We start from the raw sequence: 23,812 nt of genomic DNA on the forward strand, positions 1-23,812 counted from the left end.
TGTCTATAAGTCTGTATGGTGTCTATAAGTCTGTATGGTGTCTATAAGTCTGTATGGTGTCTATAAGTCTGTATGGTGTCTATTAGTCTGTATGGTGTCTATAAGTCTGTATGGTGTCTATAAGTCTGTTGTCTGTAAGTCGGTTGTCTGGTGTCTGTAAGTCGGTTGTCTGTTGTCTGTAAGTCTGATGTATGTTGTCTGTAAGTCTGTATGGTGTCTATAAGTCGGTTGTCTGTTTTCTGTTGTCTATAAGTCGGTTGTCTGTTTTCTGTTGTCTGTAAGTCGGTTGTCTGTTTTCTGTTGTCCGTAAGTCGGTTGTCTGTAAGTCGGTTGTCTGTTGTCCGTAAGTCGGTTGTCTGTTGTCCGTAAGTCGGTTGTCTGCTGTCTGTAAGTCGGTTGTCTGTTGTCCGTAAGTCGGTTGTCTGTTGTTCGTAAGTCGGTTGTCTGCTGTCTGTTGTCTGTTGTTTGAAAGTATGTTGTATGTTGTCTGTAAGTCTGCGGTCTGTAGGTCTGCTGTCTGTAAGTCTGTCGTCTGTAAGTCTGTAAGCCTCTATTCATCTGGAGAGCTGGCGGGGAGATGAGTTGAGTTCTGCCAAACTGGGGTTAGTGCTTTGTATCGGACTGTCACATCTGAAACCGATTGGACCACAGTGTCATCATTTCATCAAGAGTAGAAAATACAATTGTCTTGGATTGTTCTGGGAATGTGGTGTGGTGTGCGGGTCGTTGTGGATAATCACCACAGGATTGAAATAAGCTTCAGCGAAGCCCTGAAGCTTAAAGAATCTGTAAACCCACGTATGGTACTCTTAGCTAGATTATGTGGTGAATTGTAAATGATTCTCCATAGAGATATTCTCAGATCTGCCATTAAACCGGTTGATGTCACCACTGTTAGGGGTTGTGTACCAAATGGCACTCTATTCCATTTATAGTGCACTGCCTTTAGTAGTAGTAATACAAAAGTAGTGCCCTATATAAGGAATAGGGTGCCATTTGGGACGCATATATTCTGTCTGAGGGATGATGTCATGTCAGGACAGCAGAGCAGGTGAAAGAGGCATGAGAAGGTGTCTCATTACCAGCAGCAGTTATAATTCTACCTCTGGAATAAGTCTGGCTGCTAGACAAGAGTGATAGATAATGATACGTCTTTACTTCTGGAATAGGTCTGTCTAGCTGCTAGACAAGAGTGATAGATATTGATACGGCTCTACTTCTGGAATAGGTCTGGCTGCTAGACAAGAGTGATAGATATTGATACGTCTTTACTTCTGGAATAGGTCTGTCTAGCTGCTAGACAAGAGTGATAGATAATGATACGTCGCTTTACCTCTGGAATAAGTCTAGCTGCTAGACAAGAGTGATAGATATTGATACGGCTCTACTTCTGGAATAGGTCTGGCTGCTAGACAAGAGTGATAGATATTGATACGTCTTTACTTCTGGAATAGGTCTGTCTAGCTGCTAGACAAGAGTGATAGATAATGATACGTCGCTTTACCTCTGGAATAAGTCTAGCTGCTAGACAAGAGTGATAGATATTGATACGGCTCTACTTCTGGAATAAGTCTGGCTGCTAGACAAGAGTGATAGATAATGATACGTCGCTTTACCTCTGGAATAAGTCTAGCTGCTAGACAAGAGTGATAGATATTGATACGTCTTTACTTCTGGAATAGGTCTGGCTGCTAGACAAGAGAGATAGATATTGATACGGCTCTACTTCTGGAATAAGACTGGCTGCTAGACAAGAGAGACAGATATTGATACGTCTCTTCATGTCGTCTGAGTAGATGAAGCTAATTTGCTAATGAGGAGCTAATGAGGAGCTGAGGAGCAATCAACGTCTTCCTGAAGACACACAGACACAATGTATCACATTTATCACCATCCTGAAGACACACAGACACAATGTATCACATTTATCACCATCCTGAAGTCACACAGACACAATGTATCACATTTATCACCATCCTGAAGACACACAGACACAATGTATCACATTTATCACCATCCTGAAGTCACACAGACACAATGTATCACATTTATCACCATCCTGAAGTCACACAGACACAATGTATCACATTTATCACCATCCTGAAGTCACACAGACACAATGTATCACATTTATCACCATCCTGAAGACACACAGACACAATGTATCACATTTATCACCATCCTGAAGTCACACAGACACAAAGTATCACATTTATCAACGTACTCCACTTCTATTCCGATATATGTGATGAATCCTGCATGCATGGAGAAATGAAATGTGCAGGCTTGAGAATAGAGCCGCCGCCGACATGATAATGACTGCGTTTGTCACAGTGAGAAGATGAGAGAGAGAGAGAGAGAGAGAGAGAGAGAGAGAGAGAGAGAGAGAGAGAGAGAGAGAGAGAGAGAGAGAGAGAGAGAGAGAGAGAGAGAGAGAGAGAGAGAGATACAGTGAGGTTGCATCCCAAAAGGTACCATGTTTCTTATAGTGCACCATAGGGCTCGTATCAGCAGTAGTGCACTATATAGGTGTTAGGGTGCCATTTGGGATGTACACACGGTGAAAAGAGGATAGATGGAGGTAGAGGAGTGAATGTGAGCCCTGTCCTCTCCTTGTTCCCTCTCTCATCAGCGCCGACATGAGATCCTTGTATTAATGTGAACATCTGCCTGGCACAGTCATCAGTATCATCGCTCGCCTATTGTACATTACACCTCACACACACCTCGACACACACACACCTCGACACACACACACACACCTCGAGTCACATAGTGTGTTCTCACCCGCGACAGGTGTGAGGTTTGATCAGACACTTGTTGTTACACGTACCTGTGCTCCTTTGTCCCACACACACACACACACACACACCCACACACTCTCACACACACACTCTCACACACTGAGTTCCTTTGTCTTATCTGACATCACTTCTAACACAGCTAGCGTCAAGCTTCAAGGTTTTTGTTATCAGCTGGGAATAACACCTGTTTCCTATAGAATAGACTGACAGGTACTCATCAGCTGGGGATAACACCTGTTTCCTATAGAATAGACTGACAGGTACTCATCAGATAAGTGATAACACCTGTTTCCTATAGAATAGACTGACAGGTACTCATCAGATAAGTGATAACACCTGTTTCCTATAGAATAGACTGACAGGTACTCATCAGCTGGGGATAACACCTGTTTCCTATAGAATAGACTGACAGGTACTCATCAGCTGGGGATAACACCTGTTTCCTATATAATAGACTGACAGGTACTCATCAGCTGGGGATAACACCTGTTTCCTATAGAATAGACTGACAGGTATTCATCAGCTGGGGATAACACCTGTTTCCTATAGAATAGACTGACAGGTATTCATCAGCTGGGGATAACACCTGTTTCCTATAGAATAGACTGACAGGTACTCATCAGCTGGGGATAACACCTGTTTCCTATAGAATAGACTGACAGGTATTCATCAGATAAGTGATAACACCTGTTTCCTATAGAATAGACTGACAGGTACTCATCAGCTGGGGATAACACCTGTTTCCTATAGAATAGACTGACAGGTATTCATCAGCTGGGGATAACACCTGTTTCCTATAGAATAGACTGACAGGTACTCATCAGCTGGGGATAACACCTGTTTCCTATAGAATAGACTGACAGGTATTCATCAGCTGGGGATAACACCTGTTTCCTATAGAATAGACTGACAGGTATTCATCAGCTGGGGATAACACCTGTTTCCTATAGAATAGACTGACAGGTACTCATCAGCTATAGAATAGACTGACAGGTACTCATCAGCTGGGGATAACACCTGTTTCCTATAGAATAGACTGACAGGTACTCATCAGCTGGGGATAACACCTGTTTCCTATAGAATAGACTGACAGGTACTCATCAGCTGGGGATAACACCTGTTTCCTATAGAATAGACTGACAGGTACTCATCAGCTGGGAATAACACCTGTTTCCTATAGAATAGACTGACAGGTACTCATCAGCTGGGGATAACACCTGTTTCCTATAGAATAGACTGACAGGTATTCATCAGTTAAGTGATAACACCTGTTTCCTATAGAATAGACTGACAGGTACTCATCAGCTGGGGATAACACCTGTTTCCTATATAATAGACTGACAGGTATTCATCAGTTAAGTGATAACACCTGTTTCCTATAGAATAGACTGACAGGTACTCATCAGATAAGTGATAACACCTGTTTCCTATAGAATAGACTGACAGGTATTCATCAGTTAAGTGATAACACCTGTTTCCTATAGAATAGACTGACAGGTACTCATCAGATAAGTGATAACACCTGTTTCCTATAGAATAGATTGACAGGTATTCATCAGTTAAGTGATAACACCTGTTTCCTATAGAATAGATTGACAGGTATTCATCCCGTTTTCCTCTACTTATCTTCACTATTCTCCTATTCCTAGGGCAGATGGTATGAATTCATAGTAGGTGAAGTTTCCCCTAGGTACAGATCTAGGATCAGCTTCCTCTTCCCCAACACTAACCTTAACTATTAGTGGGGGAAATGCCACACTGACCCAAGATCTGTGTCTACAATATTATAAATAAAAGCACTATCTAGAACCTAAAAGGGTTCTTCGGCTGTCCCCATAGGAGAACCATTTGAGGAACCCTTTTTGGTTCCAGGTAGAACCACTTTGATTCAAGGTAGAACATTTTTGGGTTCCTTGTAGAACCCTTTCCACTGACAGTTCTACCTGAAACCCAAAAGGGTTCTACCTGGAACCAAAAAGGGTTCTACCTGGAACCAAAAAGGGTTCTACCTGGAACCAAAAAGGGTTCTACTTGGAACCAAAAAGGGTTCTCCTATGGGGACAGCCGAAGAACCCTTATGGAACCCTTTAGGTCAACTCACCCTACCTCACATAATGTAGTAGCTAAATGCTTGGTTTACTAAGAAGCATTCTATCATACATTATTATTGATCATTTTTGTGTCTATTTTCAAGCCATTTATCATCTTTAGTATACTGTGATTTTCATTCATTGTTTCATTTCATTGTGCTTAGTAAGACCTATTTCTGCTATGTTCACATCCTTTATCATGTCCTTAGTTCCGCTTGCTTTTGTTCAACATTGTTTGTGTTTCATTCACCAGACTCCCACCACCAATAGGTACAGATCTAGGATCAGCTGCCCAAGTACTAACCTTAATCTTAACCATAACCACGCCCATTATCCACCACCACCATCAAAACCCCCACCACCATCACCACCACCACTTCCACCACCACCACAAGCTGGAGGTTTGTGAGACACAGAAGTTGAGGAAAAGTGGAGCTTTGTGAGCCACAGAGGTTGAGGACAGCTTGAGGTTTGTGAGCCACAGAGGTTGAGGACAGCTTGAGGTTTGTGAGCCACAGAGGTTGAGGACAGCTTGAGGTTTGTGAGCCACAGAGGTTGAGGACAGCTTAAGGTTTGTGAGCCACAGAGGTTGAGGACAGCTTGAGGTTTGTGAGCCACAGAGGTTGAGGACAGCTTGAGGTTTTTGAGCCACAGAGGTTGAGGACAGCTTGAGGTTTGTGAGCCACAGAGGTTGAGGACAGCTTGAGGTTTGTGAGCCACAGAGGTTGAGGACAGCTTGAGGTTTATGAGCCACAGAGGTTGAGGACAGGTTGAGGTTTGTGAGCCACAGAGGTTGAGGAGAGCTGGAGGTTTATGAGCCACAGAGGTTGAGGAGAGCTGGTCTATGAGCTACAGAGCTTGAGGACAGTTGAAGATTGGTGATCCAAAGAATTTGAGGAAAGTTGGAGGTTTGTGAGACACGGAGGTTGAGGAAAGATGCTCAGATTTGTAATATATTTATATCTCTCTCTGCTTTTTCAGAATCAGCACGTGTTCCATTGGTTCACTCCAGACCCTGTTGTCAATGGAGCCAGGAGAGCAATTTTCTGTGAAGAAAGAGACAGTACTTATGTCCCAATTGGCACCCTATTCCTTCTTTGGTGCACTACTTTTGACCCGGGACCATAGGGCCTTAGTCAAATGTAGTGCACTATATAGGGAATAGGGTTGCATTTGGGACACTGTCAGTGAATGGATTTTCTCTTCACTCGCCTGGTAAACCAGTAAAACCCATAAATCCAAAGCCTTTTTCAAACACATATTTCTGTCAGACCTTCCCACAACAACTTGACAGGACTTTCTACAGAGAAAACTGTGGAATGCAAAATATGCCATGCAATATTTCCGCAAACCCCCGTTCTTATTTAAGACCTCATTATGTCTGCAATTATTTTGTGTGTGTGTGTGTGTGCGTGTGTGCGTGTGTGTGTGTGCATGTGCGTTTGTGCATGTGTGTGTGTGCGTGTGTGCATGTGCGTGTGTGTATCCATGCACAAATGAGGGCCACATGCAACATAATCCCTCAAAGATGGATCAAATGCTTTTAGAGAAGCTGGCCTCCCTTCACTGTGTTCTGCTGTTTAGAAAGTAGAGCGTTGGAGAAGCTGGCCTTCCTTCCCCGTGTTCTGCTGTTTAGAAAGTAGAGCGTTGGAGAAGCTGGCCTCCCTTCACTGTGTTCTGCTGTTTAGAAAGTAGAGCGTTGGAGAAGCTGGCCTCCCTTCACCATGTTCTGCTGTTTAGAAAGTAGAGCGTTGGAGAAGCTGGCCTCCCGTCCCCGTGTTCTGCTGTTTAGAAAGTAGAGCGTTGGAGAAGCTGTCCTTCCTACCCCGTGTTCTGCTGTTTAGAAAGTAGAGCGTTGGAGAAGCTGGCCTTCCTTCCCCGTGTTCTGCTGTTTAGAAAGTAGAGCGTTGGAGAAGCTGGCCTTCCTTCCCCGTGTTCTGCTGTTTAGAAAGTAGAGCGTTGGAGAAGCTGGCCTCCCTTCACCGTGTTCTGCTGTTTAGAAAGTAGAGCGTTGGAGAAGCTGGCCTTCCTTCCCCGTGTTCTGCTGTTTAGAAAGTAGAGCGTTGGAGAAGCTGTCCTTCCTACCCCGTGTTCTGCTGTTTAGAAAGTAGAGCGTTCGAGAACCTGGCCTTCCTTCACTGTGTTCTGCTGTTTAGAAAGTAGAGCGTTGGAGAAGCTGGCCTTCCTTCCCCGTGTTCTGCTGTTTAGAAAGTAGAGCGTTGGAGAAGCTGGCCTCCCTTCACCGTGTTCTGCTGTTTAGAAAGTAGAGCGTTAGAGAAGCTGGCCTCCCTTCACTGTGTTCTGCTGTTTAGAAAGTAGAGCGTTAGAGAAGCTGGCCTCCCTTCGTCGTGTTCTGCTGTTTAGAAAGTAGAGCGTTAGAGAAGCTGGCCTCCCTTCACTGTGTTCTGCTGTTTAGAAAGTAGAGCGTTGGAGAAGCTGGCCTCCCTTCCCCGTGTTCTGCTGTTTAGAAAGTAGAGCGTTGGAGAAGCTGGCCTCCCTTCACCGTGTTCTGCTGTTTAGAAAGTAGAGCGTTAGAGAAGCTGGCCTCCCTTCACTGTGTTCTGCTGTTTAGAAAGTAGAGCGTTGGAGAAGCTGGCCTCCCTTCACTGTGTTCTGCTGTTTAGAAAGTAGAGCGTTGGAGAAGCTGGCCTCCCTTCCCCGTGTTCTGCTGTTTAGAAAGTAGAGCGTTGGAGAAGCTGGCCTCCCTTCACTGTGTTCTGCTGTTTAGAAAGTAGAGCGTTGGAGAAGCTGGCCTCCCTTCCCCGTGTTCTGCTGTTTAGAAAGTAGAGCGTTGGAGAAGCTGGCCTCCCTTCCCCGTGTTCTGCTGTTTAGAAAGTAGAGCGTTGGAGAAGCTGGCCTCCCTTCCCCGTGTTCTGCTGTTTAGAAAGTAGAGCGTTGGAGAAGCTGGCCTCCCTTCCCCGTGTTCTGCTGTTTAGAAAGTAGAGCGTTGGAGAAGCTGGCCTCCCTTCCCCGTGTTCTGCTGTTTAGAAAGTAGAGCGTTGGAGAAGCTGGCCTCCCTTCCCCGTGTTCTGCTGTTTAGAAAGTAGAGCGTTGGAGAAGCTGGCCTCCCTTCACTGTGTTCTGCTGTTTAGAAAGTAGAGCGTTGGAGAAGCTGGCCTCCCTTCCCCGTGTTCTGCTGTTTAGAAAGTAGAGCGTTGGAGAAGCTGGCCTCCCTTCCCCGTGTTCTGCTGTTTAGAAAGTAGAGCGTTGGAGAAGCTGGCCTCCCTTCCCCGTGTTCTGCTGTTTAGAAAGTAGAGCGTTGGAGAAGCTGGCCTCCCTTCCCCGTGTTCTGCTGTTTAGAAAGTAGAGCGTTGGAGAAGCTGGCCTCCCTTCACCGTGTTCTGCTGTTTAGAAAGTAGAGCGTTGGAGAAGCTGGCCTTCCTTCCCCGTGTTCTGCTGTTTAGAAAGTAGAGCGTTGGAGAAGCTGTCATTCCTACCCCGTGTTCTGCTGTTTAGAAAGTAGAGCGTTGGAGAACCTGGCCTTCCTTCACTGTGTTCTGCTGTTTAGAAAGTAGAGCGTTAGAGAAGCTGGCCTCCCTTCACTGTGTTCTGCTGCTTGGAAAGGGTTTATGCATTCAGAAACCCATAGTTGGATTCACAATACAACAGAAGCTGTAGTTGAATACATGTTGATTATGTTTTTCCACTAGGTCTTCCTGTGGAAACAGGAAGGAGAGTTGACCTAATGAGACATAGTTGTCATGCTGTAGGAGCACAGGCCGTATATATCAATTGTCTCAGTGTAGAAATGCTGATTTAGGATCTGTTTTTCCTTTAAGGTCACAATTATTTATTTATTTTAGATGTAACCTTTATTTCACTAGGGAAGTCAGTTAAGAACAAATTCGTATTTACAATGATGGCCCTACCCCCAGCCAAACCCGGACTACGTTGGGCATATTGTACGCTGCCCTAAGGGACTCCCAATCACGGCCGGATGTGATGCAGCCTGGATTCGAACCAGGGACTGTAGTGACACTTCTTGCACTCAGATGCAGTGCCTTAGACTGCTGCACCACTCGCCACAATAACATGACATGGACGGGGGGGAGCTGATCCACGATCAGCACTCCTACGCTTGATACGTTGTGCCCCAGGACTCAACCTTTAGAGCCAGAAAGCATGGCTGTACTCTAGCTTTATACAGCTGGTTTGCATTCATATCCATCGTGGTGAGTGTGAAAAATAAGACTATTGCTGTCTGATAACTTCTTATGGCTCAAATCCCGTTAACGGGATCGATTTGAAAACATCCGGTGAAATGGCAGAGTACCAAATAAAAAAAAAATGATTAAAAATATTTTACGTTCATACATCTAGCCACAGTGTCAGATTTCAAAAAGGCTCTACGGCGAAAGCAAACCATACGATAATCTGAGGACAGCGCCCAGCATACATGAAAATCAGATTTCAACCCGCCAGGTGTGACACAAAAGTCAGAAATAACGATTTAATTCATGCCTTACCTTTGAAGATCTTCTTCTGTCGGCACTCCAATATGTCTCATAAACATCACAAATGGCCATTTTGTTCGATTAATTCCGTCGTTATATCTCCAAAATGTCAATTTATTTGGCGCGTTTGATTAAAAAAAAACACTGGTTCCAACTCGCGCAACATGACTACAAAATATCTTAAATTACCTGTAATCTTGATCCAAATATTTCAAACAACTTTCCGAATACAACTTTAGGGTATTTTTTAACGTAAATAATCGATACAAATTGAGACAGGATAAACTGTGTTCAATACCGGAGGAAATCAAAGAAAGCGCGTTCCAGGTCGTGCACATCAAAACATTAGAGAGCCCTAGGCTGGACCCTGGTTCTGGACAGCCGTACTTCTTCATTTCTCTAAAGAAAAATATCAACCAATTTCTAAAGACTGTTGACATCAAGTGGAAGCTATTGGAACTGCACGCTTATTTCTAATAAAACGGGCTTTCCATAGAAAACCAATGGAAAACAGATTGACCTCAAAAAAAAAGTCCCCGGATGGATTGTTCTCGGGGTTTCGCCTGCCAAATCAGTTCTGTTATACTCACAGACTTTATTCAAACAATTTTAGAAACTTTAGAGTGTTTTCTATCCAGATCTATCAATTATATGCATATCCTAGCTTCTGGGCCTGAGTAGCAGGCAGTTTACTTTGGAAACACTTTCCATCCGGACGTGAAAATAGCGCTCCCCAAGCCTAGAGGAGATAAAGACAAAATACAATAAAGAACCAAGAGTTACAGGATTTCCTCTTCACTTAAGTTTGCTTCTCAAGTCATGTAACTTGGTTGGAGAGTGAGTGCTCCGTCACCCTGTCCATTTAACATCAAACGTGTAGAGGGAAATAGAGAGTGACCAGGTCTAATGTACCCATTTAGCTGATATCAAGACAGTTGATACCCAGACAGCTGATACCCAGACAGTTGATACCCAGACAGCTGATACCCAGACAGTTAATACCCAGACAGTTGATACCCAGACAGCTGATACCCAGACAGTTGATACCCAGACAGTTGATACCCAGACAGCTGATACCCAGACAGCTGATACCCAGACAGTTAATACCCAGACAGTTGATACCCAGACAGCTGATACCCAGACAGTTGATACCCAGACAGTTGATACCCAGACAGTTGATACCCAGACAGTTGATACCCAGACAGTTGATATCCAGACAGTTGATACCCAGACAGCTGATACCCATTTAGCTGATATCAAGACAGTTGATACCCAGACAGTTGATATCCAGACAGCTGATACCCAGACAGTTGATACCCAGACAGCTGATACCCATTTAGCTGATATCAAGACAGTTGATACCCAGACAGTTGATACCCAGACAGCTGATACCCAGACAGTTGATACCCAGACAGCTGATACCCATTTAGCTGATATCAAGACAGTTGATACCCAGACAGCTGATACCCAGACAGTTGATACCCAGACAGTTGATACCCAGACAGCTGGTACCCATTTAGCTGATATCAAGACAGTTGATACCCAGACAGCTGATACCCAGACAGCTGATACCCAGACAGCTGATACCCAGACAGTTAATACCCAGACAGGTGATACCCAGACAGCTGATATTCAGACAGTTGATACCCAGACAGTTGATACCCAGACAGTTGATACCCAGACAGCTGATACCCAGACAGCTGATACCCAGACAGTTGATACCCAGACAGCTGATACCCAGACAGTTGATACCCAGACAGTTGATATCCAGACAGTTGATACCCAGACAGCTGATATCAAGACAGTTGATACCCAGACAGCTGATACCCAGACAGCTGATACCCAGACAGTTGATACCCAGACAGCTGATACCCATTTAGCTGATATCAAGACAGTTGATACCCAGACAGTTGATACCCAGACAGCTGATACCCATTTAGCTGATATCAAGACAGTTGATACCCAGACAGTTGATACCCAGACAGTTGATACCCAGACAGCTGATACCCAGACAGTTGATACCCAGACAGCTGATACCCAGACAGTTGATACCCAGACAGCTGATACCCATTTAGCTGATATCAAGACAGTTGATACCCAGACAGCTGATACCCAGACAGTTGATACCCAGACAGTTGATACCCAGACAGCTGGTACCCATTTAGCTGATATCAAGACAGTTGATACCCAGACAGCTGATACCCAGACAGTTGATACCCAGACAGTTGATACCCAGACAGCTGATACCCAGACAGTTGATACCCAGACAGCTGATACCCATTTAGCTGATATCAAGACAGTTGATACCCAGACAGCTGATACCCAGACAGCTGATACCCAGACAGTTGATACACAGACAGTTGATACCCATACAGCTGATACCCAGACAGTTGATACCCAGACAGTTGATACCCAGACAGTTAATACCCAGACAGTTGATACCCAGACAGCTGATACCCAGACAGTTGATACCCAGACAGCTGATACCCAGACAGCTGGTACCCATTTAGCTGATAACAAGACAGTTGATACCCAGACAGCTGATACCCAGACAGTTGATACCCAGACAGTTGATACCCATACAGTTGATACCCAGACAGCTGATACCCAGACAGTTGATACCCAGACAGTTGATACCCAGACAGCTGGTTTAATAGACAGTGACATTTCCAACACAGCTATACACTCTTAGAAAAAGAAAAAAAAAGATAGAACTACAGATAGAACTATTTTTGGTTCCATGTAGAACCCTTTGTGGAACGGGTTCTACATGGAACTAAGAAGGGTTTTTACCTGGAAACCAAAAGGGTTCTACCTGGAACCAGACGGGTTCTGCCAGGAACCAAAAAAGGTTCCTCAAATGGTTCTCCTATGTGGACAGCCGAAGAACCCTTTTAGGTTCTAGATAGCACCTTTTGTTTTCTAAGAGTCTACAATCTCTACTACTATTTTAAGAGCTGCCTGCCATAGCCTTTAACCCCATAACAGTGAGTAGACTTTGAATACCTTGTGGTTGATTGTCATCCTGACTGTCTGTGTGTGTCACTGGGCCCTGTACTGCTGTCACTGCGATGTCTCCAAAGAACCCCCGGCGTTCAGCGGGCTTCTTCTGGTTCTGTCAGTCGTCAGTCAGTTGAGCTTGAAGTGAGCTTCGCTTTGGGCCACTGTGTTACCCCGCTTTGTCTGTCTGTCTGTCCCGTCCGTCTGTCTGTCTGTGTCGACACTCTAAGAGCATGGTGACCCCAGACCCCCCCCCCCCCCGTGCCTCATTCTATGATTTCATCTTTATGTGGTCTGATATTATGTTGTTCTCCCCTCGTCTTCCCTTCCTTCCCTGCCTCTGCGTCTCTGTCTGCAACCATGGCAACAGCCAAAGACTTACCAGAGCCCACCAAAGGTAAATATCCCGCTGCTACCCGGCTGTCAGTTCATAATTGCAATCAGGATGTGAGGTCATATATGTGAGGTCATACATGTGAGTTGGTACAAGTACAGCACTTTGTGTCATTGGCTGATGTAAAAAAAAAAAAAAAAAAAAAAGGGGCTTTATGATTACATTTGATTGATTGATTGATTGATTGATTGATTGATTGATTGATGTGAGGTCACACATTGCCGGTTGTTCTGTAGAGCCCGACAACGACCACGCCACAGCCAGCGTCCCAAATGGCACCCTGTTCCCTACACAATATAGGGCTCGACTTGTGTCCAGAGCCCTATAAGGTTGCCATTTCAGATTTGCCCAAAGCCTTCCTATCACACAGCATGAGTCTAACCACCACCTTGCATGGAGTTGAGTCAGTCTGCTCCACATGACTCTAACCATCACCTTGTTGAGTCAGTCTGCTCCACATGAGTCTAACCACCTTGCATGGAGTTGAGTCAGTCTGCTCCACATGACTCTAACCACCTTGCATGGAGTTGAGTCAGTCTGCTCCACATGAGTCTAACCACCTTGCATGGAGTTGAGTCAGTCTGCTCCACATGACTCTAACCACCTTGCATGGAGTTGAGTCAGTCTGCTCCACATGAGTCTAACCACCTTGCATGGAGTTGAGTCAGTCTGCTCCACATGACTCTAACCACCTTGCATGGAGTTGAGTCAGTCTGCTCCACATGACTCTAACCACCTTGCATGGAGTTGAGTCAGTCTGCTCCACATGAGTCTAACCATCACCTTGTTGAGTCAGTCTGCTCCACATGACTCTAATCACCTTGCATGGAGCTGAGTCAGTCTGCTCCACATGAGTCTAATCACCTTGCATGGAGTTGAGTCAGTCTGCTCCACATGAGTCTAATCACCTTGCATGGAGTTGAGTCAGTCCGCTCCACATGACTCTAATCACCTTGCATGGAGTTGAGTCAGTCCGCTCCACATGACTCTAATCACCTTGCATGGAGTTGAGTCAGTCTGCTCCACATGAGTCTAACCACCTTGCATGGAGTTGAGTCAGTCTGCTCCACATGAGTCTAACCATCACCTTGCATGGAGTTGAGTCAGTCTGCTCCACATGAGTCTAACCATCACCTTGCATGGAGTTGAGTCAGTCTGATCCACATGACTCTAACAACCTTGCATGGAGTTGAGTCAGTCTGCTCCACATGACTCTAATCACCTTGCATGGAGTTGAGTCAGTCTGCTCCACATGAGTCTAACCACCTTGCATGGAGTTGAGTCAGTCTGCTCCACATGAGTCTAACCATCACCTTGCATGGAGTTGAGTCAGTCTTCTCCACATGAGTCTAACCATCACCTTGCATGGAGTTGAGTCAGTCTGCTCCACATGAGTCTAACCACCTTGCATGGAGTTGAGTCAGTCTGCTCCACATGACTCTAACCACCTTGCATGGAGTTGAGTCAGTCTGCTCCACATGACTCTAACCACCTTGCATGGAGCTGAGTCAGTCTGCTCCACATGAGTCTAACCATCACCTTGTTGAGTCAGTCTGCTCCACATGACTCTAATCACCTTGCATGGAGCTGAGTCAGTCTGCTCCACATGAGTCTAATCACCTTGCATGGAGTTGAGTCAGTCTGCTCCACATGAGTCTAATCACCTTGCATGGAGTTGAGTCAGTCCGCTCCACATGACTCTAATCACCTTGCATGGAGTTGAGTCAGTCCGCTCCACATGACTCTAATCACCTTGCATGGAGTTGAGTCAGTCTGCTCCACATGAGTCTAACCACCTTGCATGGAGTTGAGTCAGTCTGATCCACATGACTCTAACAACCTTGCATGGAGTTGAGTCAGTCTGCTCCACATGACTCTAATCACCTTGCATGGAGTTGAGTCAGTCTGCTCCACATGAGTCTAACCACCTTGCATGGAGTTGAGTCAGTCTGCTCCACATGAGTCTAACCATCACCTTGCATGGAGTTGAGTCAGTCTGCTCCACATGAGTCTAACCATCACCTTGCATGGAGTTGAGTCAGTCTGATCCACATGACTCTAACAACCTTGCATGGAGTTGAGTCAGTCTGCTCCACATGACTCTAACCACCACCTTGCATGGAGTTGAGTCAGTCTGCTCCACATGAGTCTAACCACCACCTTGCATGGAGTTGAGTCAGTCTGCTCCACATGAGTCTAACCACCTTGCATGGAGCTGAGTCAGTCTGCTCCACATGAGTCTAACCATCACCTTGCATGGAGTTGAGTCAGTCTGCTCCACATGACTCTAACCATCACCTTGCATGGAGCTGAGTCAGTCTGCTCCACATGACTCTAACCACCTTGCATGGAGTTGAGTCAGTCTGCTCCACATGACTCTAACCACCTTGCATGGAGCTGAGTCAGTCTGCTCCACATGACTCTAACCACCACCTTGCATGGAGTTGAGTCAGTCTGCTCCACATGACTCTAACCACCTTGCATGGAGTTGAGTCAGTCTGCTCCACATGACTCTAACCACCTTGCATGGAGTTGAGTCAGTCTGCTCCACATGACTCTAACCACCTTGCATGGAGTTGAGTCAGTCTGCTCCACAAGCGATGCCTAGCTAGGCTATCAGCCACTGTATTATTCAGTCTAACACGACAGGCACAATGAACATTGGCCCCCGGCCCACACTCTATTACGAAACCTAAGAACATATTCTTTGTATCTTCCACAGACACATGCATATATCTTTTCCCATCTTTTAGCTGGCATCATCTTGAAATTGCATGATGGTCTATCTCGTGTGCTTTCCGCCTGTATACGAATCCTTCAGAATCCTTAGCTTCACTGGCTCCTTTTCATGGTCCTTCCAGACAATTCTGATCCGTGAGAAAAGGGTTGTTGGAGTTTTATACAATACTGATCCGTCTGTAGATTCATCTTAAAGAAATGCATGGGGGAAAAAACGGCATCTTGTAATGCCACTGAAATTTGTGGTCAATGATCATAGACCCGAGACCGACAATCACATCTTAGAAATCTCTCACAATACGATAATGATTTTGAGCTCCATAGCTCCTTCTCAATTTGCATCCTATTACCTATATAGTACACTACTTTTAGTGGGCCCTGGTTAAAACTAGTGCACTAAATAGTAAATGGGGTGCCTATTGGGTACTAAACCATGATACTGCATGTTGGAATAGTGAACATGTATTTTTTTTTAGCTTTAGCTACGAATGGAGAATGTTGGATGAATGTTATGAATGTAGAAATCAATATCTAACATGAGTTCCGGCTGAGGTCAGGGCCGGGTCTTGCTGTTCTGCAGTACTAGGCAAGACCAAAAAATGCAGCATAATCATGTATTTTCCAGAAGTGGAAGTTAGGATCAATTTAGGTTCTGAATGAAAGGTGAAAATATGTCTTTTCCGTATGTTTAAAATACATATTTTCCAGGATGTTGAAAAATAAGTAATTTCCAAACGTTGAAATCAGGCAAATTTTTGGTTCTGAATGAAAATATAAAATTTATAGACGTCTATGTTTGTGCCAAATCAGGACCGGTCCAGACCGGACAAAATCTAAACCCTACATAGATGTCTATGACCCTACATAGACGTTCAGATTTGGTCCCTACCGGACCAAAAACCAATGTCCGTGGACGTGAATATCAAAGACTGCACCAAAAAAAGCCGTCCAAAAGGCGTTGGCGCCGGTACGTGATTACTGATGCGGTAAACAAGGAATAATGAAGTTAGCTTTATGTGACATCTTTTTGAGTACGAACCTATTACACCTCTTTTGGAGCCCACAGTGTTGCCTGAAATTGAATTGTATCAATGCCCATCTATCTATGTGTTAAGCCTACCCGTTTGTAAAATACCCAAAAAAAAGACGTGCAAAGGACGTCGGTTCGTGCTTACTGGGGTGTAGTCTACCATGTCAGCCCGCAATGGAGTTGTATGAATACCTATCTATGTGGGAGGCCCATCATTTGTAAAACAGGCCATTGCTCCACATGAGTCTAACCATCACCTTGGCTTTATTAGTCTTGATTCTAATCATTTTGCCTATTTAAGCTCTGAATATAAACTACCTGACTTTATCAGGAGTTATCGTGAGCCTAATTTGCAATGTGTTTACAGAGCGGGAAATGCAGAAGTATTTTATTTTTTGCTATGATTAGCTTGTCAGAAATGTACGCAAACAAACGTGAAACCACTGATTATGACAATGGGGGGGGGGGGGGGGGGGACAACAGTTGTTTTTGTCCATTCCATATTGTCCATTTCACTTTGACCTGTCCTGTTTTTTAGAATATGTTGTTTGTTAAACATGAACAGCGCATTTTTTATAATTTGATTGGGCGCCATTTAGGTTTGGTTATTTGATCGGAGAAACCTGTAAAAAAGTGTCCTTTTCATTACATTGTCATCCATTTTATCTCCAGCCTGTAGACTACAGAAAAAATCTAAATCAAATCAAATCAAATGTATTTATAAAGCCCTTCTTACATCAGCTGATGTCTCAAAGTGCTGTACAGAAAACCCAGCCTAAAACCCCAAACAGCAAGCAATGCAGGTGTAGAAGCAGCTACATACTCTCTATACCCTATGCTATATATGCTTCATGATTTATGTTAGATCATTTTTTGAGGGGACAGGACGTTGGTGGTGCGCCATAGCGATGCATCTCTCTGGAGAGGCATAATGGGAACGGACAACCAAATAATTGCTTTGCGCACCTGCAATTTGACAAAGTGGGCACTGCTTATCACACGGTGGCATCAATGCTCACCTAAAAAGCCCTTAGGCCACTGGTTGAGAGAAATTGCCATTGTTTTCGGTGTAGAACTATGTGAGGTGTTATGTGTTGTTGGAGGTGCGTCTTGGTCAGTTTAGCTCAGAAAATTCTGATGCTGCCCAATGGGCGGGGCCCGGCCGGCCGTGGCTGGTGTCTTAATCGTTTAATGGAGCACCTAATTGGCTGCTTAGTGGGAGAGTTCAGTCATTGATTGGTTTCTACCCCAGCGAGTCTCTGTGTTTGCATTCCAAATGGCACTCTACCCCCTATATAGTGCACTACATTATACTACAGCCCTATTCCCTATATGGTGCACTACATTATACTACAGCCCTATTCCCTATATAGTGCACTACATTATACTACAGCCCTATTCCCTATATAGTGCACTACATTATACTACAGCCCTATTCCCTATATAGTGCACTATATTATACTACAGCCCTATTCCCTATATAGTGCACTACATTTCAGCAGAGCCCTATTCCTTATATAGTGCACTACATTTCAGCAGAGCCCTATTCCCTATATAGTGCACTACATTTCAGCAGAGCCCTATTCCCTATATAGTACACTACATTTCAGCAGAGCCCTATTCCCTATATAGTGCACTACATTTCAGCAGAGCCCTATTCCCTATATAGTGCACTACATTATACTACAGCCCTATTCCCTATATAGTGCACTACATTTCAGCAGAGCCCTATTCCCTATATAGTGCACTACATTTCAGCAGAGCCCTATTCCCTATATAGTGCACTACATTTCAGCAGAGCCCTATTCCCTATATAGTGCACTACATTATACTACAGCCCTATTCCCTATATGGTGCACTACATTATACTACAGCCCTATTCCCTATATAGTGCACTACATTATACTACAGCCCTATTCCCTATATAGTGCACTACATTATACTACAGCCCTATTCCCTATATAGTGCACTACATTATACTACAGCCCTATTCCCTATATAGTGCACTACATTTCAGCAGAGCCCTATTCCTTATATAGTGCACTACATTTCAGCAGAGCCCTATTCCCTATATAGTGCACTACATTTCAGCAGAGCCCTATTCCCTATATAGTGCACTACATTTCAGCAGAGCCCTATTCCCTATATAGTGCACTACATTTCAGCAGAGCCCTATTCCCTATATAGTGCACTACATTATACTACAGCCCTATTCCCTATATAGTGCACTACATTTCAGCAGAGCCCTATTCCCTATATAGTGCACTACATTTCAGCAGAGCCCTATTCCCTATATAGTGCACTACATTTCAGCAGAGCCCTATTCCCTATATAGTGCACTACATTATACTACAGCCCTATTCCCTATATAGTGCACTACATTTCAGCAGAGCCCTATTCCCTATATAGTGCACTACATTTCAGCAGAGCCCTATTCCCTATATAGTGCACTACATTTCAGCAGAGCCCTATTCCCTATATAGTGCACTACATTTCAGCAGATTCCTATTCCCTATATAGTGCACTACATTTCAGCAGAGCCCTATTCCCTATATAGTGCACTACATTTCAGCAGAGCCCTATTGGGGAGCAGGGTGCCATTTGGGAAGGGCGTGTAGCTACAGGGCCTTCGGGAAAGTATTCAGACCCCTTGACTTTTTCTACATTTTGTTACGTTAATGCCTTATTCTGAAAATAGTTTAAATAAACATTTTTCTTCAGCAATAATAATAATAACGAAAAATCGAAAACAGGTTTTTAGAAATGTTTGCAAAGTTCCCCAAAAAATATGAAATATCTTATTTACATAAGTATTCAGATCCTTTGCTATGAGACTCAGGTGCTTCCTGTTTCCATTGATCATCCTTGAGATGTTTCTACAACTTGATTGGAGTCCACCTGTGGTAAATTCAATTGATTGGACATGATTTGGAAAGGCACACACCTGTCTATATAAGGTCCCACAGTTGACAGTGCATGTCAGAGCAAAAACCAAGCCATGAGGTCGAAATAATTGTCTGTAGAGCGCTGAGACAGGATTGTGTTGAGGCACAGATCTGGGGAAGGGTACCAAAATATGTCTGCAGCATTGAAGGTCCAACAACACAGTGGCCTTTATCATTCTTAAATGGAAGAAGTTTGGAACCACAAAGACTCTTCCTAGAGCTGTCTGCCCGGTCAAACTGAGCAATCGGGGGGGAGAAGGGCCTTGGTCAGGAAGGTGACCAAGAATCCGATGGTCACTATGACAGAGCTCTAGAATTCCTCTGTGGTCATGGGAGAACCTTCCAGAAGAAATTGAAAAATTAAAGGAGAGCCGCACACACTAGGAGCTCAGATGCAATAATTTAATAAGTTAATGTACAACGTTTCGGGGTATAATAACAAACACTACAAAAAACATAAATGAACAGCATACGATCATAGATACAGTTTGGCTACATAGGCCTACAAACATTGACAATAGCAAAATCACAAGAATGGCTTCAGATCAAAGGGAGCAAGGGTTTTTAAACTAAAGATCCAGGCAGACTCTCGTTTTAACAATAAATTGGCGAGGTCACCCCCTCTCCTAGAACCTTCCAGAAGCACAACCATCTCAACAGTACTCCACCAATCAGGCCTTTATGGTTGAGTGGCCAGATGGAAGCCACTCCTCAGTAAAAGGCACATGATAGCCTGCTTGGAGTTTTCCTAATGGCACCTAAAGACTCTCAGACCATGAGAAACAAGATTCTCTGGTCGGATGAAACCAAGATTGAACTCTTTGGCCTGAATGCCCAGCGTCACATCTGGAGGAAACCTGGCACCATCCCCGCAGAACCATGCTGTGGGGATGTTTTTCAGCTGCAGGGACTGGGAGACTAGTCAGGATCGGGCCAAAGATGAACGGAGCGAAGTACAGAGAGATCTTTAATGAAAACCTGCTCCAGAGTGCTCAGGACCTCAGACTGAGGCGAAGGTTCACCTTCCAACATGACAACGACCCAAAGCACACAGCCAAGACAGTGAAGGAGTGGCTTCGGGACAAGTCTCTGAATGTCCTTGAGTGGCCCAGCCAGAGCCCGGACTTGAACCCGATCGAACATCTCTGGAGAGACCTGAAAATATCTGTGCTGCGACGCTCCCCATCCAACCTGACAGAGCTTGAGAGGATCTACAGAGAAGAATGGGAGAAACTCCCCAAATACAGGTGTACCAAGCTTGTAGCGTCATACCCAAGAAGTCTCGAGGCTGTAATCGCTGCCAAAGGTGCTTCAACAAAGTACTGAGTAAAGTTTCTGAATACTTATGTAAATGTATTATTTCAGTTTTTTATTTTCAATACATTTGCAAATATTTCTAAAAACCTGTTTTTGCTTTGTCATTATATGGGGTATTGCGTTTAGATTGATTATGAAATAAAACAATTTAATCCATTTTACAGTAAAGGCTGTAACGTAACAAAATGTAGAAAAAGTCAAGGGGTCTGAATAGTTTACGAAGACTCTGTGTGTTGCCTTTCTCTACCACGTCCGGTCTATGGTCTATCTGAATATTAAGAGTATCAAGTAAGTGAAACTTGTTTTAGCCAGAACGACCTATAGGGGAGGAGCTTACCTTCTTTTTGTGTGGTTTAAGACAAGTACACCAACGTAGTGATGTCATAAGAGAACATGTCCCCTGGTACCTCTTGGCATCAGTAATCATGGTCATTGTCAGACAGGCGGACTGGATGTTGAAGAGGGATATAGTGATGTCATAAGAGAACATGTCCCCTGGTACCTCTTGGCATCAGTAATCATGGTCATTGTCAGACAGGCGGACTGGATGTTGAAGAGGGATATAGTGATGTCATAAGAGAACATGTCCCCTGGTACCTCTTGGCATCAGTAATCATGGTCATTGTCAGACAGGCGGACTGGATGTTGAAGAGGGATATAGTGATGTCATAAGAGAACATGTCCCCTGGTACCTCTTGGCATCAGTAATCATGGTCATTGTCAGACAGGCGGACTGGATGTTGAAGAGGGATATAGTGATGTCATAAGAGAACATGTCCCCTGGTACCTCTTGGCATCAGTAATCATGGTCATTGTCAGACAGGCGGACTGGATGTTGAAGAGGGATATAGTGATGTCATAAGAGAACATGTCCCCTGGTACCTCTTGGCATCAGTAATCATGGTCATTGTCAGACAGGCGGACTGGATGTTGAAGAGGGATATAGTGATGTCATAAGAGAACATGTCCCCTGGTACCTCTTGGCATCAGTAATCATGGTCATTGTCAGACAGGCGGACTGGATGTTGAAGAGGGATATAGTGATGTCATAAGAGAACATGTCCCCTGGTACCTCTTGGCATCAGTAATCATGGTCATTGTCAGACAGGCGGACTGGATGTTGAAGAGGGATATAGTGATGTCATAAGAGAACATGTCCCCTGGTACCTCTTGGCATCAGTAATCATGGTCATTGTCAGACAGGCGGACTGGATGTTGAAGAGGGATATAGTGATGTCATAAGAGAACATGTCCCCTGGTACCTCTTGGCATCAGTAATCATGGTCATTGTCAGACAGGCGGACTGGATGTTGAAGAGGGATATAGTGATGTCATAAGAGAACATGTCCCCTGGTACCTCTTGGCATCAGTAATCATGGTCATTGTCAGACAGGCGGACTGGATGTTGAAGAGGGATATAGTGATGTCATAAGAGAACATGTCCCCTGGTACCTCTTGGCATCAGTAATCATGGTCATTGTCAGACAGGCGGACTGGATGTTGAAGAGGGATATAGTGATGTCATAAGAGAACACTAGCTAGGCTACCTCCTCACTTCAACACATTCCACTGCGTTCCAAATGGTACCCTGTTTCCTTTAAAGTGCACACATTTTCCACCAGGGCCTATAGGGAATAGGGTCCCATTTGGGACTCAGACATGATATTTTAATGAACTCAGACACCTCTCTCTCTCAATTTATGGCGTTGCTCCTGTAATGTGTGGAAATTTCTGTTTAAATATTTATATTGTCACCCTAACCTTGGCGCTCTTCATAGAGAAGGAAGAGAATCCACGTTGTGCAGCAATCTTAAGTCACGTTAGCCTGCCTCCCAAATGGAGCCCTATTCACTATATAGTGCACTACTTTTGACCAGGGCCCGGTGGACCCTGGTCAAAAGTAGTGCACTACGTAGGGAACACGATCTCATTTGAGATTCAGCCGTAGTTTTTTATTGTTGTCCTTTGTTGTGCCTTTGGCAGTGACGCACATGCATTAAACAACAGATAGCTGAAGCTTTTATCTAGATGACAACAATAAACACACTTCCTGTTCCTGACAGAGAGACAGACAGGTTTAATAAACTAGACTGCATCCCTGGGGTTTGTCCCAAATGGCACCCTATAGACACTGACTGTACAAAACATGAGGAACTCTTTCCAGCACATAGACTGACCAGGTAAAAGCTATGATCCCTTATTGATGTCACTTGTTAAATCCACTTCAATCAGTGTAGATGAAGGAGGAGGAGACGGGGTTAAAGAAGGATTTTTAAACCTTGAGACAATTGAGACGTGGATTGTGTGTGTGTGCCATTCAGAGGGTGAAAGTGCCTTTGAACAGGGTAGTAGGTGCCACCGGTTTGTGTTTTGTTTGTTTTGAGGCTGTTCTGGGGGCAAAAACTCAATATTAAATAGGTGTTCCTAATGTTTTGTACACTCAGTGTAATTCATAAAGAAAATAGGGGACTAGGATAATAGGGGAATAGGGGACTAGGGGAATAGGGGACTAGGATAATAGGGGAATAGGAGACTAGGGGAATATGGGATTTGGGGAATAGGGGAATTGGTTATTAGGAGAATAGGGGAATAGGATAATAGGGCAATAGGAGAATAGGGGGAAATGGGAGTAGATGAATAGGAGAATATTGGATTTGGATAATAGGGGAATAGATTAATAGGGGAATAGATTAATAGGGGAACATGATAATAGGGGAATAGAATAATAGGGGAATAGATTAATAGGGGAATATGATAATAGGGGAGTAGAGTAATAGGGGAATATGATAATAGGGGAATAGGGGAATATGATAATAGGAGAATAGGGGAATATGATAATAGGGGAATAGATTAATAGGGGAATATGATAATAGGGGAATAGATTAATAGGGGAATAGATTAATAGGGGAATATGATAATAGGGGAATAGATTAATAGGGGAATAGATTAATAGGGGAATATGATAATAGGGGAATAGATTAATAGGGGAATAGATTAATAGGGGAATATGATAATAGGGGAATATGATAATAGGGGAAT

General features: G+C 44.2%; 1 protein-coding gene across 3 annotated transcripts in view; it reads left to right on the forward strand.

Moving 5' to 3' along the window:
• Positions 1-23,812, forward strand: part of cadm2b (cell adhesion molecule 2b) — a 492,515-nt gene that overhangs the window by 464,179 nt on the left and 4,524 nt on the right. Inside the window, exon 9 of one of the 3 annotated variants that reach the window (XM_071358122.1) lies at positions 12,719-12,828. The exons of the other annotated variants lie outside the window; for them this stretch is intronic. Within the exon in view, the coding sequence (XP_071214223.1) occupies positions 12,719-12,813 (95 nt within the window). The 3' untranslated portion in view covers positions 12,814-12,828. Of the gene's footprint in view, positions 1-12,718; positions 12,829-23,812 lie in introns of those variants that run through there. 3 annotated transcript variants of the gene reach the window in all.

The sequence above is a fragment of the Salvelinus alpinus genome, chromosome 21 (assembly GCF_045679555.1).
Source record: "Salvelinus alpinus chromosome 21, SLU_Salpinus.1, whole genome shotgun sequence".
In the NCBI taxonomy this organism is placed as follows: domain Eukaryota; kingdom Metazoa; phylum Chordata; class Actinopteri; order Salmoniformes; family Salmonidae; genus Salvelinus; species Salvelinus alpinus.